General features: G+C 50.3%; 2 protein-coding genes across 3 annotated transcripts in view; one reads left to right on the top strand and one right to left on the bottom strand.

Moving 5' to 3' along the window:
- Positions 1-18568, top strand: part of ZC3H18 (zinc finger CCCH-type containing 18) — a 51429-nt gene that overhangs the window by 13976 nt on the left and 18885 nt on the right. Inside the window, exons 2-8 of one of the 2 annotated variants that reach the window (XM_082863307.1) lie at positions 550-634; positions 1320-1447; positions 10706-10909; positions 11202-11294; positions 12089-12246; positions 14847-14964; positions 16549-16811. In XM_082863307.1, coding sequence (XP_082719433.1) covers positions 550-634; positions 1320-1447; positions 10706-10909; positions 11202-11294; positions 12089-12246; positions 14847-14964; positions 16549-16811 — 1049 coding nt within the window. The remainder of the gene's footprint in view (positions 1-549; positions 635-1319; positions 1448-10705; positions 10910-11201; positions 11295-12088; positions 12247-14846; positions 14965-16548; positions 16812-18568) is intronic. The other variant, XM_082863308.1, reaches the window with a different exon arrangement.
- On the bottom strand, positions 9398-10628 carry LOC309976603 (proteasome subunit beta type-6-like; the record flags this gene model as incomplete). The annotated part of the gene is made up of 2 exons (XM_082862277.1): positions 9398-10232; positions 10548-10628. 2 exons carry the CDS (start codon positions 10626-10628, stop codon positions 9540-9542), a joined length of 774 nt encoding a protein of 257 aa, XP_082718403.1. The 3' UTR covers positions 9398-9539.

Here is an 18568-nt window from a genome sequence, read left to right as displayed (position 1 = left end):
TCTTTAAACCCTCCTGCATTATTCTAAAGCCAAGGTTAGGATCTCTGGACCAAGAACCAGAAGAGAAGGGCCCAGGTCTAAGCTAAAGGTGGATACGCTCGCTGGCCTGAGTCGCCTAAATTCCCTCCTCCTTGCCCCCAGACTTTTAAATTAGAGAAAGTGTCTCATTTAAAGGACATAAATTTTGTTTAAATGTAAAAAATCTTAAAAACCTGAAGTGTAGCCATTTCCTGCCCAGAATTGCTAATTAAGAGAAACATGATGACGCCCTGCTTTTCATCATGCATCACGTACTTCTCAGAATGTTCTTTGTCTTGTGTGATGCTGCACTTTTGTGGGTGAAGCTTTGAGAGACCCCCATTGTGTGGATGAGCAGCCTAAGGTTTGGAAAATGTACGTGAACTTGGCCACGTGAGGGGCCAGGACCTGAGTCTTGTGACAGTACCTTTTCTGGTTTAGTGAAGGCCGTGCGTGGTGGTAGATGGCCCTCCTGCCTCTTCCCCTCATGAAGACAAGTCTCTCTTCAAGTCACGTTGTCCTCTGTTTCAGGATGATGACCTGGAGGAGGGTGAAGTGAAGGACCCCAGTGACAGGAAGGTGAGGCCTCGTCCCACCTGCCGATTCTTCATGAAAGGTAACTGTCTGAGTGAGGGGCCTTTGCGCGGCCGCTTGTGTGGCCTCCGCTTTTCCTGGGACTGCGGTGGTGGTTCAGCCCTGGGCCTGTGCAGGGCAGTTCTCAGGGCTGGCAGTGACGGTCTGTGGCGGCAGTGGCAGTGCATCGATGTCAGCTGTGGGCCTTTCCCGGTCACTCTAATGCCTCTCTCGGAGGGGAGCCAGCCTGCTCGTTTCACCCTGGAATGCCAGGCCCACCTGCCTAGCACAGACCTGTATCTTCACTGTAGACAATGTTAACTCTTTCTAAGTGGTCCTTCTTATAAGGCCAAATGCCCCAGCCACCATTTGTGACATTTTCCCACCTCTGTAAGGGGAGTTGCCACTTTCTGCAAGGTGTCTCAGAGGCATAGGTTTCATTTGGAATGGACGGCCTCTGAAGGCAGCAAGGCCCCTCCCTCCTGAAAAGTGGACGGAGTGAGTCCAGTAGCTGTGACAAGGCTGGTGAGCAGTGGGCCCTCAAGCCCGGGAAGACATGTGTCACGGCACCGTCTGGTGTGCCTCTGTGATCGCACGTTTCCCTCGCATGGCAGGAAGGTGTTCTTCTCCTGCCCTGGGTTTTGTGCTGACCCTAGATGCCTCGCACAGTGACCCAGCCCACCCATGCAGCCTAACGTTCACAAGAGCTTCCTGTACTTCTTTTCCAGATGTTGTGACACCATTGTCCACTCCTCCTTCACCAATATCAAATTCCATACCATTCAGAGGCCAGGTTAAAGGTACAAAATATACCATATTCATCTCTTCAGTACCTCACAGTCCCCCTGCCCCGGAGGCCAGACTCCTTGCTCCTGGATCCAGAATACTGCTGTGAAGCCAGGGGAAGGGGGAGACTCTGAGGGCAGAGAGCGGCCATGACAAGGCCCACGGGAGCTGCGTGCTGCCTGCACGGGGGGTGGGGGCATGGGGGCGGTGGAGCCCCGTCCTGCGAGTGGCCTCGAACAATCCTGTCCCTTGTCCCGAGGTGACCCAAGGATGCGGGTGCACAGGAACACACGGGACCCCGGCCAGCACGTGCTGGGGCCGTGTCCTCTTGGCCGTGCTAGTTCTGTGCTGCTGGTTTCTGCCGAGTGGGGGAGTCCGGCTCGTCTGAGTTAGACGGCCACGCGATGGCTCCGTGTGCACTGTGCCCGTGGAACGGGAGCGTGACCGCCCTCGGGATGCAGATACGTGTGCAGTACCTCATAGAGAGTAAATTGTTACAGGTCTTCAAAGACTTTGGTATTTTAAGTGTCATTATTTCAGAAAATTTAAACTTAAGACGAAGACTTCTTTTTCATAATGACGTCAGCCCATCTCTGGAATTTCTGGAGTAAAATGATGGAGACAAACACGCATGCATACACATATATGTACTGCAGTCATTTCCAGTTAGCACTGTCCACAAACCGTGTGGTTCAGAAATCTGGCCATCGGTCAAGACCAGCCGGAGGCCCCCGTGGCAGCAAGGGCAGGAGGCAGCAGCGTCCACTGTTGAGGCCACAGAGGCTCTGGTCCAGGTGCTTGGGGTCCCACTGCTGAAGTACTTCCCAGAATTTAGCCCCAGAAGCGCACACACCATGAAGCGAAGTTGGTGGTGGTACTGCAGATCAGCATCACCGGGAGGTGCCTGGACAGGCGAGGACAGGGTGCCCTCTCCAGGGACGTCGGGGGGGGGGTCACGTTGCAGTAGGAGGGGAGGTGCCTCCAGGTCACACCGAGCACCCAGTTGGGGTTTCGGGGAGCGAGACCAGTGGGTCAGGCATTTCGCAGTGGGAAAATCTGAAGCTAGTGGTAAGTGGCCTTTTTGGCAGTTTAATTGGGCCTGTTCCGTGACTTGTTTCAGGAATGTATTGTTTTAATATTTAGTCACCTTTCCCCATACTGTTTGTTTATTCTACAGAATAATGCGATAGAGTACAGAAGGAGGGTGTTCTGGAACATATCCTGCTTTTTCTTAGTTATGAGAAGGTTTTGGATGTAAATGTTTTTGCTTACCTGCAGTTTGTAAGATTGGTGTTGAATTGAGATGAACGTGTTTCAGTTCTCTCCAGTAGCAAGAGAGTCACTTTAAAAATAAAATGAAGTTTTTCGTGTTTGGGGAGGATATGGGGAAATGGAACCTCATATCCAGCTGGTGGGAACGTGAACCGGTGTGGCTGCCCTGGGCACAGCCTGCTCAGTGTGATGGGCGGAGCTGCTCTCTGAGCCGGCCACTCCCCTCCTGGTGTCTATCCAGGAGAAATCAAGGCGTAAGCCACGCAAAGACTCGTACTAGCAGCATAGACAAAACAGCTACGTGACTATGTGGAAACAACCCCAGTGTCCATCAGCTCGTGAACGGATAAACAAAATGTGGTCCATCCTGATACTACAACGCGGTTGAACCTTGAGGCCACTGCCAAGTAAAAGAAGTCGGTCACGAAAGGCCCCATATTGTACAGTTCCACTTACAGGAACTGTCCAGAGTGGGCAGAGCCATAGAGACTGAAAGTAGGTTAGTTATTGTCTAGGCCAGAGAGGGATGGGTAGCCCTTGAGTACAGGGTTTCCTTTTGGGGGATGGAATGTTCTAGAATTAGGTAGTGGCAATGGTTGCACAACTTTGTGAATGTACTAAAACCCACTGAATTGTGCAGTTTAAATGGGGGTATTTTATGATATGTAAATTATATCTTTGAAAATGCTTTTTAAAAAATGTTTGTCAGCTATATTTCTGTTGTTATTGTGATCTGCAGGTTTATTGTTAAATTGCCCAGATGGACACGTTGATATTTGTGACCATTGACAACAAAATGTACTTAGGAATACAAACTGAAACGTTTTAAAACACCAATACTTTGTTTATGGTGTATTGTTACCTGTCTTATATTTAGGTTGAGTCATCAGGACATGAAGTTCTATCCACAAAGGCATAAATAGCATTTTCTTTAAACAGTCTTCTGCTTTGGGTCTCTGATTACCTAGCCGTCAGTAGCACCCAGCCCGTTCTGTGGGCCAGGCCTCCTGTATCCTCTCCTTCCTGCTCTCTTTTCCTCTCCCTCCCTCTTTCTTTCCCTTTTTTAAATTGTGGTAAAATACACAATATAAAATGTACCATCTTAGCCGTTTTTAAGTGTACATTTCATTGGCATTCAGTACATTCACGTTGTGGCCATCACCGCCATCCATCTTCAGAACTCCTTTCATCATGTAAAACTGAAACTGTCTCCATTAAACACTAGCTCGCCAGCCCTTGGCCTCTGCCTTCTCCCTTCTGTCTCTGTGAATTTGACTGTGCCGTGTGCCTAATGGAAGTACAGTCTCACAGGATCTGTCCATTTGTGCCCGGCGTATTTCACTCAGCACAGCGTCCTCGAGGGTAATCCAGGCTGTAGCAGGTGTCAGGATTTCCTTCCTTTTCAAGAGTGAATAACATTCTGCTGTGTGGATGAACCACAGTGTGCTTACCCAGCATCCATCAGTGGACATTTGGGTTGCTTCCATTTCTTAGCCGTTATGAATGATGCTGCTGTGAACGTGGGTGTGCAAACATCTCTTTGACACCCTGCTTTCACATCTTTTCAGTATATACTTGGAAGTGGGATGGCTGGTCAGGTGGTAGTTGTGTTTTTAACATTTTGAAGAACCACTCTGCTGTTGTCCACATTGGCTGCATCGCTTTGCATCCCACCACTGAGCACAGGGTTCTGGTTCTTCTCGTCAACGCTTGTTTTCCGATTTTGTGATAGTATCATCGTGGGTGTGAGGTGGGGTTCTGATTTACGTTTCACCATGATTAGTGATGTGGAGCATGTTTTCATGTGCTTTTTGGTCATTTGTGTATCTTCTTTTGAGAAATGTTTACTGCCCTTTTTTTGTTGTTAATTTATTTTGGGCTGCGTTGGGTCTTCGTTGCTGCGCACTGGCTTTCTCTAGTTGCGGCGAGTGGGGGCTACTCTTCGTTGCAGTGCGCAGCCTTCTCATTGCGGTGGCTTCTCTTGTTGCAGGGCACGGGCTCTAGGCGCACGGGCTTCAATAGTTGTGGCTCGCGGGCTCAGTAGTTGTGGCTCGCGGGCTCCAGAGCGCAGACTCAGTAGTTGTAGTGCACGGGCTTAGTTGCCCCGCGGGATGTGGAATCTTCCCAGACCAGGGCTCGAACCCGTGTCCCCTGCATTGACAGGTGGATTCTTAACCACTGCAGCACCAGGGAAGTCCCTACTGCCCATTTTTTAATCCCTGCATTCTCTTGTGTTTAAAGCAGCAGGTCTCAAGGTGTGTTCTTGAGACCCAGGGCCGCCCTGAGGTCAGTGCTCTAATGACACTAACACTGCGCCAGTCGGCAGGTGTCGCCCACTGTATGTGCACCGAGAAATGACATCCGGGGTAGAGCAGGAAGATTCATAGTTAAACTTTACTTTTGGGTCTAGGTCTTTTTTTAAATATATTTATTTATTTTATTTATTTATTTTTGGCTGTGTTGGGTCTTTATTGCTGCGCACAGGGTTTGTCTAGTTGCGGCGAGCGGGACTACTCTTCATTGAGGTGCACTGGCTTCTTACTGCGGTGGCTTCTCTTGTTGCAGAGCACCGGCTCTAGGCACACAGGCTTCAGTAGTTGTAGCACACAGGCTCAGTAGTTGTGGCTTGCGGGCTCTAGAGCGCAGGCTCAGTAGTTGTGGCACACGGGGCTTAGTTGCTCTGCGGCATGTGGGATCTTCCCGGACCAGGGATCGGACCCATGTCCCCTGCACTGGCAGGCGGATTCTCAACCACTGCGCCACCAGGGAAGCCGCCCCCTTTTTTTTTTTAATAACTTTATCGAAGTATAATTTAAATGCCATAAAATTTGCCTGTTTTAAATGTCCAGTGATTTTTATTACTTTACCAAGTTGTGCACCCAGCGCCACAGTCCAGATGTAGAATATTTCCATCACCCACCACAGCCCCTCAGTGTGTGTCTTTTCGCTCTTCTGTCTGACGAAACTACAAGTGCTCACGGAGCTCCTCTGCTGACACTGAGGCATGAGGGGCGCCTCCCGGGAGGGTGTGCCAGGTGTGGCTGTGAGCCCAGACGGCCAAGTCTCCTCCAGGACCCCCAAGAGACCAAGGCAGTGACTGTGCTAATGATAAGGTTCAGGCTCTCAAGTGAAAATCAGAATTTTGGAGAACTTGACAGCTTCGCAGGGTTTGCTGACTTTTCCAGGTGACCGTCATGTGATGTCACAAAAGCATACCTGGGTAGAAAGCCATTCACAGTTCAAGGTGGACTGGTGGACCTCCGCCCAGGAGTCGGAGAAGTTCAGTGATAGGACTGCAGCTCGCTGTAACAGAGCCTCAGAGGACACACAGTGTCTGGAGAGGTTGTCATGGGTGTCCCCGGGCCGGCTGCACCTCCTTCTCTGAAGCCACCCAGCACAGCAGATGGGATGCAGAGCACAGTTGTCTGTGAGAACCCAGCTGTCTTTCATTCTAATGTCCAATTAAAGAGATTTGCAAAAAGGAAAATAATGCTACTCCTATCGCTACGTATTCTCAAAACGTTTTCATAAAACTTTATGTTCACAACTATTGTTAACATAAAATTACATACATTATATTTTATGTCTTTAAATTTTGTTTTAATTTCCAATATAAATATATCAATTAATATAATCAGTTATTAGATATCGATAAATCTAATCATTACAAAGGCTCTTTGGGGGTCCTGAGACCAAAAAGTTACAAGAACCACTGGCCTATGTTGTTCACAGAGAAGCAGCGCAGAAATTATTTTAATTCTTTCAGCTACCATAATGACTGTATTCCTTAAGAAGTTAAAATATCTCAGAATACTGCTCAGTATGACCGTAATTGTCTGTCACCGTTCTCTGTGAAATAGGAAAGTACTTGAGTTTTTTGTGTTCTTTCATTAAAAGTTTGTATGCGACAGTTCATTGGATTTTATGCCTGTTAGAATAAGCGTTTCTAGATCTTGGGTTGGTCTTTAAGATTTAATTATTTGATTTTTATATATTCTGCCTTCCTTTTAGGAAGTAATTTTTAAAAACCATGAAGCACTTTAAACTTCTTTATTTTATTTCGACAATCCCTATATTTGTTACTTATTCTGAGTTGTTCAGACTAACAGGAAATGGGACCAAGGAATACTTAAGTAAGACCACTATGTCTTATTTAGAAATAAGAAAGTCTTTGTTTAAAATTCTAGTGTGAAGCAAGCATTTTGTATGGGAACTAGAGAGAGAGTAAAATTATTTCCACTGTCGCAGTGGGACGCATTGCAAATACGGTGACATGCGGCTTAGAATGCCATCTGGAGGCGCCACGCTGACGCCGGTCAGACCAGCAGTCAGAATTTTAAGGTCTGTAGTGTTTCTGGACCCACCGGCAGCCACGCTCGCACATGTGCCCGCAGAAACAGGCACTTCCTGCTCCCCTCACACCATGAGCGAGCTGGGCTCCTTGGGCTGCTGTGTGTGGTGTGTTTTCCTTTCCTGTCGTCTCTGTGTTCCGGTCCTTGGTTTCTGCTGAGACTCAGGTAGGCTTTCTCTGTGGATGTGTCTGTTTCACTGGTAGAGTTTGGGTTTGTTACTTTTGAGCTTGCAGGTTCCTTTTTTGTAGGTATATTTATTGTGTAGTGAAGAAAAGCAGGGCTCAACACAGCGTATCATACAACCAGGAAAAAAATGGGGGTGGATATACTGATTGACTGATCGATCGATCCCCCACAAATGGACCACTGCCTTTGGTGCAGGGCCCTGAGATGGGGGAACATCACTGAGTACCTTTCTGAGCACTTGGATGCCTTTGCTGACCTGCATGCCCGTGCCTCACCACGCCCCGCACCATACTGCCACGCTGCATCCTTTCTTTGTTTTTTGGCCGTGCCACGAGGCTTGCAGGATCTTAGTTCCCGGACCAGGGATTGAACCCGAGCCCCGGCAGTGAGAGCGCCGAGTCCTTAACCACTGGACCACCAGGGAACTCCCAGATCCTTTCTCCTTGTTCCCTTTGGGCTCATATCCCTGTCCACGCAGAGTCCTTACAGAATAGTAAGACTCTTTAGTCATCCAGTCACAATTGCAATCCACTTAAATTTTGTGTTTGTGAAGTTTCATTTAGAAGCAGAAGACTATACAATTTTTAAACCAGTAGATCTATTTTTGCTTCCATTTCCTGGAGAATTTTTTTTTCCAAACAAATTGCTTTTTAAAATTATGAAAGTTGGGCTTCCCCGGTGGCGCAGTGGTTGAGAGTCCGCCTGCCGATGCAGGGGACACGGGTTCGTGCCCCGGTCTGGGAAGATCCCACATGCCGCGGAGTGGCTGGGCCCGTGAGCCATGGCCGCTGAGCCTGCGCGTCTGGAGCCTGTGCTCCGCAACGGGTGAGGCCACAACAGTGAGAGAGGCCCGTGTACCGCAAAAAAAAAACAAAAATATTATGAAAGTAATATGTGCTGACAGAGTCAAAGCTAACAGTTTGGGGTGTATCCTTCCAGGCTTTTTTCTGCACAATTAAAAATTCACTTTCCAAAAGGCTGGTGGGATTACACTATTCTTGCTGCTCTTCCTGCCTGCAGGTGTGGGACATCTGTCCTTGCCCATGTGTAGACTGCCCACACTTCTTCCTGGAGTAGTCTCCTCCTTCTCTTTGGAGGCCAGGGGCCCAGACACATGCAGTGTGCACCTTAGCACTCTGGGAGCTGGGGCCCGGGGGCGGGCATCTCGGGGGCGATGCCCCTGCCCTTGCCTCTCGCCCTCCTCTCTCAGCTCTGCTCATCCACCTGCGCCTCCTCGCTCCCCTGCCAGCATGACGAACGAAGGAGCTCTTTTTGTCAGTGGGCTCAGGGGTGATGTTTTTGTTTTGTTTTGAAAATTTTTTAAATGCAAAAAGAACAGAGAATCACAAATACTCATTTATCTGCTACCCACATATTTATTTTAGATTTTAAAAAATTATAGAAATGCTGTGGTTTATATTGTTAATACTTTTCTGTGCTTACAGTTTTCTACAATGAGCTTTTGTTACTTTTTAACTACATAAGCAGTGTGGACTATGCCATGAGTTTATAAGAGTCAAGCGTTGAAGAAGTATATGATGTTTTGGAATTCTTTATTTAGAGATATGACTGCATAGTCTTTTTTCTTTGAAACTCTCTGAGTCTCTGGGATTTTGAACCCCCTGTAGTATATATGTCCCAGGCTCTGACTTACATGTGATCTCTCAAACACTATTAGAAATTAAAAAGTTAGTTGGTTATTTTTGCATTCTCAGAGAAGCAATTTTTTTAAGCATACTTTATTTCATATTTAATTTGGGAGCATTGTATTATTAAGTTGGTTTTAATACAAGTTTAAATATTCATAATGTTTAAAAGGTAAAATTTAGTGTTTCTTTAAATACCAAATGATTATTTCTCTTTAATTTACATGATACAAGAAAAAACTTATTTTGTTGACAGAAACATTCAAATGGAATATCATGTTTAGAAGTGAATATACATTAAAAGATGGCTTACAGTTTAACTCATGCTAACCAATTGAAAATGTTTTTAAAACCACTTAGATATTGTATGCCATATTTATTTTTTAAGCCTATATACGTATTACCTATTCAAAAAATTAAATTTTAAAAAAGTGATTCACTCACTAATTGATTTGAAAATGTAGACTTCTTGCCCCTCATGCTGGAAAGTCAAGTGGTTTTCTTGAATAATCTTGGTGTTCTGTTGCTGAATAATGCTAAAAGTTGACCTTCTTAATTCTTTGTTATAAAGTATAAACACCCAATTTATCACTGCTGTCTATGTGTTTTCTCTCTAACGCATTTTTTTTTTCCTCACTGACAAACTATTTATTGAATTTTGTCATCAGTGTGGGATGTCTCTTGTCGTATCTTAGAATCCTAGGATTCAGGGAGGTGGTGAAGTGGCAATGGTGAATTTGGGAATCTGGTCTCCCAGAAGCACCTGCCGCTCTACCCCTGATTCCGCAGTGGCTGCCAGGCGGATCACCCCTCCGCTGGAGCCATCCCGCTCCATGGCCAAAGCGAGAGCATTGGCAGTGAATTGCAGACGTTCTTCCTTGGTCATGCCCTCCCGGTAGGTAGCATCGACATAGCCATAGATATAGGAACTCCCGGAGCCCCCGATGGCAAAGGACTGTCTTACCATCATACCCCCCACGGGTACCGAATACACCTGCCCCCCTTCTTGGGGGTCCCAGCCCGCAATGATGATTCCTGCCATCAGGTCTTCTCGGTATCCGTAACACATCTCCTTAAAGAGGCTGGCTGCCGTGTGTACCAGCGGAGGCTCATTCAGCTCGACGCTGTGGAAACCAAGCTGATAAGTGGCTGCGTCAGCTACTGCCTGGGTATCAGCTGCTGAGCCTGAGCGGCAGCAAAAAATACAGTCGTGAATAGGGGTCAGCTCGTCAGTCACTCGATTGGCGATGCACGACCCAGTGGTTGCTCTGGAGTCGGCTCCTAGAACCACGCCCCCTTCAAATTGCACGGCCATGCTAGTGGTCCCTGTTGAGACTTCTCGGTTTTCCCAGTCGGGGGTAATGGCCTCAGGCCCCCAGGCTGGTGCTGGCCGTGCTCTCTAACGCATTTTTTTAAGTACCAGAAATAGCCTGAAGTGGTTTGGTAGGAGAAATGCAAATGTGCAGAGCTGGTAAAGACCACCCTGGCATGAACGTGCAGAATTCTGATCATTTTCGTGCTTCTGCTTGATTTCTGTTTCAGTACGGACAGACTTTTGAGTCAGAATAACGACCCTGTCGGTGCACCTGCAGGTTCCCCAGGGCGCGTGTGTCCTGAGCAGCAAACCCCAAGGCAGGGCCATCCCAATCATCAGGGCGCTCTCGGGCTTCTCTGTTTCAGGGGAAATGAAGTGTTCCTATGGTGACTGTGGGACAGGGGCCCTGCGGGAGCCCTTTAGAAGGTGCCGCTCGCAGGACAGTCCCAGACCTTCCAGGCCTGCCTGCTGTGGCCTCATGGGGTGGCCGCGACCGCACTCGGCCCGCTGCCTGGCTGCCTGGCTGCCTGGCCCAGCACCGGGGGAGCAGGGGGAAGCTGACCTGGGCGCTTGGGCCGGGCGCCCCTTCTGACCTGGCTTTTATTTCCGTAGGGAACTGTACCTGGGGCATGAACTGCAGGTTTATACACCCAGGAGTCAACGACAAGGGCAACTACTCCCTCATCACCAAAGCCGAACCTTTCCCGCCCAACGGTGCCCCGCCTCTCGGACCTCACCCTCTGATGCCTGCCAACCCGTGGGTGCGTGAACACCTCTTTCATTGCTAGCAAATCACACCTAAGCTCTGTGACCCTCTGACTCAAAACACGCTAATACGCCTTGTGTGGCGGGCGTTTCCGCCTTCTAGCTGCTCTGGTGTCTCCAGGTAGAGTTCCCCCAGGCTCAGGGCAGCTGGGCTGGGCGGAGGGAGGCTTGGAGGAGAGAGCAGGCGTAGCCGGCTGGCGTTCTACTCGGTGTTTTTGCTCCCCCGTTTCTGCGTCGATGTTAAAGTTTGCTTGCTCTCTTAACTGTTCCCTTCTCATTTTTTAACAGGGTGGGCCAGTAGTTGATGAGGTTTTGCCTCCACCCCCTCCAGAGCCCCCTACAGAGAGTGCTTGGGAACGAGGACTCCGGCATGCAAAGGAGGTAATGGAATCAGCAGAAAACCCGAGAAGAAAACTAGTGGCGGTCCTTGCGCACAACTAGCATTTCTGTCTCTCCGAGGCCTGCTAGGGCATGACAGAGCCCAGGCGGCCAGGGAGGCCCCACCAGGAACACGGCCCACGGTCTTCCTGGGGCTTGCAGTGCATCGAGCCGTGCCTGAGCCAGGGCTGCAGCCCCCGGCCCCTTGGCAGCACTCCCCAGAGAGTTAGTGCTCCCGCTGCGGCCTCTGCGTCTGGAGAAGCCGTGCTATGCCGGCCTCCCCTCTCCCCCCGCACTCTAGGCCGCACCCGGCCCGGGTGCCTGGGCTTACCCTTCTTGGCTCTGGGGCTGCCTTCGCTTCAGGGCGATGGCAGACTGAAGCAAAGCTGTCCCTGCCCTCGGCACACGCTCCCCGCCCCCAGCCCTGACGCGCTCCCGGTGCCTCTCCTGTCCGGAGCGCACCTACCTGCCTCCCCACTGAGGGCACGTCTGGAGCCCCCTGGTTCAGTGCCAGTACTGGGAACAGGGAGTCACCACTCTGTCACCTCTTCCCAGACCTGGGTGAGCTCTTGAGTGCAGGGTTCACTGTGTCTGCAGGGACGGGGCACTCCCGTTCCCCAGAAGGGTGCGTGGGGTCCCGTGTCCCCCCCCAGCGCGGAGCTTAGGCATGTCCCCAATGAGTGCTCGGTCGTGCTCTCCTGCCACTCCAGCCCAGGCTTCCGGGGTCAGTCGGGACAGGATCCCCTTTGTTTTCCTAACAGTAACTGATGTTGGCTTCTCTCTTCTTAAAATGGTAGGTTTTAAAAAAAGCAACCATTCGAAAAGAACAAGAGCCTGACTTTGAAGAGAAGAGGTTTACGGTGACCATTGGTGAAGATGAACGGGAGTTTGACAAAGAAAACGAAGTTTTCCGAGATTGGAACTATCGGATCACGAGAGATGTCAGAGACACAGCGTAAGGAACGGCTCTGCCTCTTCCTTCCCTGTTGAGAGAGAATTTGGTGTCCCCAGCTGCGTGGGGCTTGGACTCTAGACAGCGGCAGTGCCGAGGTGACCCAGGGCGCGCTGGGGCCTGTCCACCCACCAGCCTGAGGATGGCCTCCCCAGGAGCGTTTCAGGCAGTTTGCAGCTGACTTTCCTTGTTGTTTTGCTTCTGGGGAGGACATGCTTTAGCTCCGTGGCTCGGAGAGGTTTTACAGCTGCTCCTAAAGCCCCTGGGGCCCCGTGAATGTCCTCCCCACTTTTCCCCAAGTTCCCCAGGAACCAGGAAAAGCTGTGAAATTTGTCACTAAAATCCGGGAGTATGGCAGGTTTCTTCATTGTTTCCTCCAGGCATTTTATCACTGGTCTTTTTTTTTTTTTTTTTGCGGCACGCGGGCCTCTCACTGCTGCGGCCTCTCCCGTTGCGGAGCACAGGCTCCGGACGCGCAGGCTCAGCGGCCACAGCTCACGGGCCCAGCCGCTCCGCGGCATGTGGGATCTTCCCGGACCGGGGCACGAACCCGCGTCCCCTGCATCGGCAGGCGGACTCCCAACCACTGCGCCACCGGGGAAGCCCTATCACTGGTCTTTTAAAACAAATTGCAGAAGGACATGCAGTTGAAACACCTGTCAGCTCTTGAGGAGCTGTGTAGCGTCCCAGGTGCAGCCCTCGGCTCCCAGCGCGTCTGCTCCGGGGCGGGTGCCGCTTTGTCGCGCTCACCTCTCAGGACCAAGCGGGCCAGGCCTCTCCTGAGCAGGCCGGCCCAGCATCGTCTTACCTCACAGTGACGCCGTGCATGGAGGTTTGCTGCTACAAAGCACAACCACCGATTTCTGAGCGAAACGACAGTCAGAGGCTGAGAAAGAGACCCTAGGGTTGGCTCTGCGTTTCCAAGATCACCAGTGCTTGCCTGAGCAGTGTGAGGCTGGGAGCGTCAGGAAGGCGTCTGGCTGTTGGGAATGAGAAACAGCTGTGTCACTTGGTAGAGCAGCCCGGGTCACCCCGCCAGCACCCCGCAAGTGCTGGGGGAGAAATTTCCCAGAAAGCAGCCGCTGCAGGCCACACAGACGCAGCGTGGCCTGGTGGGGGCCTCGGACCTCTGCAAGCTCTGGGCATCTGTTTCCCCCAGCAGTTTACCCAACGGGAAGGGTCAGTCTGGAGCCAAGAAGTCCCTGGAACAGCCTCCAGGGCCATCTGCTGCCGGGTGTACACTTCCCTTCCCTGCGCCCCACCCAGGGTTTGAGTCAGGGGCCCGTGCAGGTCCTCTGGGTCTGTGTGTGTGGGAGCTGGGGCCTCCTCTTGCGTCTTCCCAGGGCTTAGTCAGCTGTCCTGTCCTTGTGATTGAAGGCCCACCTTTATCACCCGCACAGGGGTCTGCTCCCAGACCTCCTGTTTTATTCAGCGGGTCTGTTTCTTCACGGGCCGGGCCATCTGTGATGTTGTGAGGTCGCGGAGGGTGTGTCTTTTTTTCCTTTTTTTCCTTTTCTATCATTTGGCCACGCCGTGCAGCACGCAGGATCTTAGTTCCCCTACCAGGGATGGAACCCGTGCCCCCTACAGTGGAAGCGCGGTGTCTTTAACAACTGTTCTGCCAGAGAAGTCCCTCGGAGGGTGTGTCTCTTTTTTTCCCATGGTTTCTTGGCTAGTCTTACCTGTTTCGGTGTCCATGTGAACCTGAGGATCAGTTGTCTAGCTGCATAAAGAAATCTCATCAGCATTTTTACAGGGATTGCCCTAAATTTGTAAATTAACAAAGGGCTTTGTAAATTAACTGACTTCTTGGTGATGTTCAGTTGTCCTTTCCAAAGACAAAGGACGTGGTCTCATTTATTCACACGTGCTTTTGTGTCTTTCAAGAGTGCTAAAGTTTTCTGCAAATAGGTTCTGCACGTTTCTGATTAAATGAATTTTGTTCCTAAATATGTTTCCTTCTTTTTGCTAGGGTAAGAGGGGTTTTCTGTACCCTCTGTCTCCTGACTGGTTATTATCTTTGTACATAAGTGTGTTGGTTTCTGTATGTTAAGTTCTCTGCATCTGCCTTACTGGGCTCCTCTTGCCACTTGAATCGGCTTCACCGTCATGTCTTGGCTTTTCGTGTACAGCATCATTTGATGTGCAGATTGAGGTGGTTCTGGGGTCTCCTTGTAGTCTGACCACGGCGGTGCCTGCAGCACACGGGTGGGCTGCCTGAGAGGCACTGGGCTTCCTCAGCCCGTCCGGATCTTAACGGGAATGCCTCCCTGTTCCCGATAAGTAAGGTGCTGGCTTTAGTTCTAAAGTGCATAAAAACATGTTATCACGTTAAGAAAGGATCACTTCCTATTTTCATTGAGAAAGGGGTACTGGATTTTTGTCACAAACGTTTTCATCATCTGTAGGTGTAATCCTGTGACTTTTCTCTGTAGGTCTGTGTTTTTTTTAGTATATTCATTTTCTAATATTGACTCAGCCTTGCAGTGGTGGTGTGTTATTTTTTTTAATGTGGTGTCTGAATCTTTGCATATACCTTATGTAATGTTTTTGCATTAATATTCCTAAGTGATAAGCTTGACTTTTACTTGCTCTTTTTCCAGACTTGAGCCTTATGCAGACCCTTATTACGACTATGAGATAGAGCGGTTCTGGCGTGGCGGGCAGTACGAGAATTTCCGGGTGCAGTACACAGAAGCGGAGCCGTACCATAACTACCGGGTACGTGGGGCTTACGTGTGTAGGTCAGAACTTCACTGATGGACCCGTTAAAAATCATCCCTTTTTTTTTTTTTTTTTTTTTTGCGGTACGCGGACCTCTCACTGTTGTGGCCTCTCCCGTTGCGGAGCGCAGGCTCTGGACGCGCAGGCTCAGCGGCCATGGCTCACGGGCCCAGCCGCTCCGCGGCATGTGGGATCTTCCCGGACCGGGGCACGAACCCGTGTCCCCTGCATCGGCAGGCGGACTCTCAACCACTGCGCCACCAGGGAAGCCCTAAAATCATTCCTTTTTTATTTATAGGACTTTATATGAGCTTAATTGTGTGGGCATGGTGTACTCATTTCAAGCCCCGGTTGACTGTTCGTGGAGAACTAATTCGGGCCCATGGACTGACTTTGTGGTGATTTGAACAGATTCTTCCTTGGGTTAGTCTGTGCTCTTGCCCTGTTTTTCACCGGAGCTGCTGGTTGGGTGACTGATGCCAGCGGCAAGGGGTGTGTCCCGCCCTCTTGAGCACATCACTCTTTCAGGCTCCTTAGGACCACCCTTTACCGGTCGTGCCGCCTCATGCGCTGGCTGCCTGGGCCACTTCCAGCCATTGCTGTTGGTGCTTCTCTGAGATGTAGTAGATTTGTGAATATATGTGCTTCAGTCTCTGAGTCTCTGACTGTATGCTTTTGGCGTGAAGCTGCCACTTGGAAGAGATCTGTTAAAAGCAGGTTAGCAGGACTTCCCTGGTGGCGCAGTGATTAAGAATCCGCCTGCCAATGCGGGGGACTTGGGATCGAGCCCTGGTCCGGGAAGGTCCCACATGCTGCGGAGCAACTAAGCCCGTGTGCCACAACTCCTGAGCCTGCATTCTAGAGCCTGTGCTCCACAACAAGAGAAGCCACCGCAATGAGAAGCCTGCGCACCACAATGAAGAGTAGCCCCCACTCGCCGCAACTAGTGAAAGCCCGCGCACAGCAACAAAGACCCAGTGCAGCCAAAAATAAATAAATAAAATAAATAAATTTATTTTTTAAAAAAACAAAACAAAAAACAGGTTAGCAGTTTTTGTGCCACGACTTAAGTCACATTCGTGAGTTTTTTGGAGCAAAGGGAGCTGACTGTCGGGGAACCCATCAGATGGTGAGCCTGTGGTGAGAAGGGGCCCCTGGTTGACCACGCTGTGCCCTCTCCCCGGCAGGCAAAGCAGACTCCTCGCTGGGGCCGGCCTGCGGTTCCAGGCGCCTCGTGACAGCCGGGGCAGCCTCGAAGGGAGCAGGACCTGCTGGGGTCCCTGCCACCACGTCCCCCGGTGCCCCAGGGCCAGGCTGCCTGTGCAGAGCCCAGTCATCTCCGTCCCTCGACAAGAGCTAAGGCCAGAGAGGGCGCTCAGCTCCCAGCGGCCTGGGTGCTGATGTTGGAAGGGCAGGCTCTGCAGGGCACCCCCCGCCATGTGGCCTCAAGTCCGTTTCTAGCGCTGAAACAAGCCCGCACCCCGGCGGTTCTGTCTCCTCCTGCTCTCGTGTGTCCTCCCCGCGCCTCCCCTTCCGAGTGGCTAATCGCGGCATGTGCGTATGTTTGGCTTTTCCACGAAGGAAAGGGAGCGGGAACGAGAGCGAGAGAACAGACAGCGGGAGCGGGAGCGCGAACGGGAGCGGGATCGGGAGCGGGAGCGGCGGCAGCGGGAGCGCGAGCGCGAGCGGGAGCGCGAGCGGGACAAGGAGCGGCAGCGGCGGAAGGAGGAGTGGGAGCGGGAGCGCGCCAAGCGGGACGAGAAGGACAGACAGCACCGCGAACGCGACAAGGAGCGCGAGAAGGAGAAGGAGAAGCCCAAGGCCCGCTCCCCGCAGCCACCAAGGTGAGGCGCGTACCTTCGCCGTCCCCGGGCCTGGGGGCAGGGACGGGGGCTGCGGGGCGGGTGCGGCCACGGTGTGGCGCTCCAGGAGCTGGGATGCTGGAGCTGGAGGCCCGGGTGGAGGGCTGGTCCTCCCTGCTGGCTCTGGGCTGTGCGCTGGCAGGAGGCGCTGGGCCTAGGGCCGGAGGGGGGGCCCGGCTCTGGGGTTTCGGGCAGCCTTTTGGCAACAACGGCGCAAACACGTATTTGAGTGCCAGCCCAGGACGTGGTCCTCACCAGAAGATCATAGCACTGGCTGAAGTGTGTATGTCCTGTGTGTCTTACAACTTTGTTGAGATGTAAGTCCCATATCATTCGGTGCACCCATGTAAAGTGTCCAATTTCGGTGGTTTATACCATAGTCACAGAGTCGTGGTGCCGTCACCACAATCTTAGAACACTTTTGTCTCCCAGAAGGAAACTCATACCCATTAGCTGTCATTCCCCATTTTCCAGCCCCTGGCAGCCACTCAGCCGCTTCTGTCTCTGTTTCATATAAATGGGGACATACAATGTGTGGTCTCTTGTGATTGGCTCCTTTCACTTAGCATAATGTTTTCCAAGGGTCAGCCACTTTGTGGCATTTATCAATACCTTGTTCCTCATTATAGCCAAATACTATCCCACGTGGATGGACCACATTTTGTCTATCCATTCGTCCGTTGACGGACACTTGGACTGTCCGGACATTTTGGCGACGGTGAATGTGGACGTTTATGTACAGGTCTTTGTGTGGACATAGTTTTCCTTTCTCTTAGATATCTATGTATCTAGGAGTAGAATTCCTGGGTCACGTGCTAAACATGCTTAACTGTTTGAGGAGCCACTAAACTTCCACAGCAGCTGCACTATTTCACGTTCCCACCAGATATATGTGAGGGCTTGGATTTCTTCCTCACCCTTGTCAACACTTACTATTACCCATTTTTTAGGTCCTAGCCATCCTAGAGGTTGTGGGACGTATCTCATTGTGGTTTGATTTGCATTTCCCTAATGACTAACAGCGTGGAGCATCTTTTCATGTGCTTGTTGCCTGTTTGTATATCTTCTTTGGAGAAATGTCTATTTAGATACTTCGCTTGGTTTTTAATTTGAGTTGTAAGAGTTCTTTATATTTTCTAGGGACAAATCCTTTATCCGATATCTACTTTACAGCTACATTCTCCCATTCTGTAGGTTGTCATTTCACTTTCTTGATGATGTCCCTTTTCTTTTTTTTTTTTTAAGGAAGACCTCTTATTTTTTCCAGCTTTATTGAGATACAGCTGACATATAACATTGTGTGAGTTGCAGGTGTGTGATGTGGTGAGTTGATGCAATTACACATTGCAGGACAGTGCCCACAGTGTGGCTTGTTATCACGAGCCTCACATAATTGCCTTTTCTTTGTCAAATATTAATTGGCCGGGTATGCAGGGGTTTGTTTCTGGGCTCTGTATTCCACCCATTGGTCTATGTATCTGTTTTTATGCCAATACCATACTGGTTTGATTACTACGGCTTTATAGTACAGCTTAAAATCAGGAAATGCGATGCCTCCAGCTTTGTTCTTCTTTCTCAGGATTGCTTTGGCTGTTTGGGGTCTTTTGTGGTTCCATACAAATTTTTTTTTTTAATACACTGACACCAAGCATTGTAAATGGATGGCCACAACAAAAGCAACAATGTTGCGATTACAAAACACGAAACACACTCACACTATGTCATGATATTGACATTCA

This window comes from Leucopleurus acutus (genome assembly GCF_964270905.1).
Source record: "Leucopleurus acutus genome assembly, chromosome: 20".
Lineage (NCBI taxonomy): Eukaryota > Metazoa > Chordata > Mammalia > Artiodactyla > Delphinidae > Leucopleurus > Leucopleurus acutus.
The sequence above is the reverse complement of the archived record's forward strand: the minus strand, read 5'-3'. Positions and strand labels throughout refer to the sequence as shown.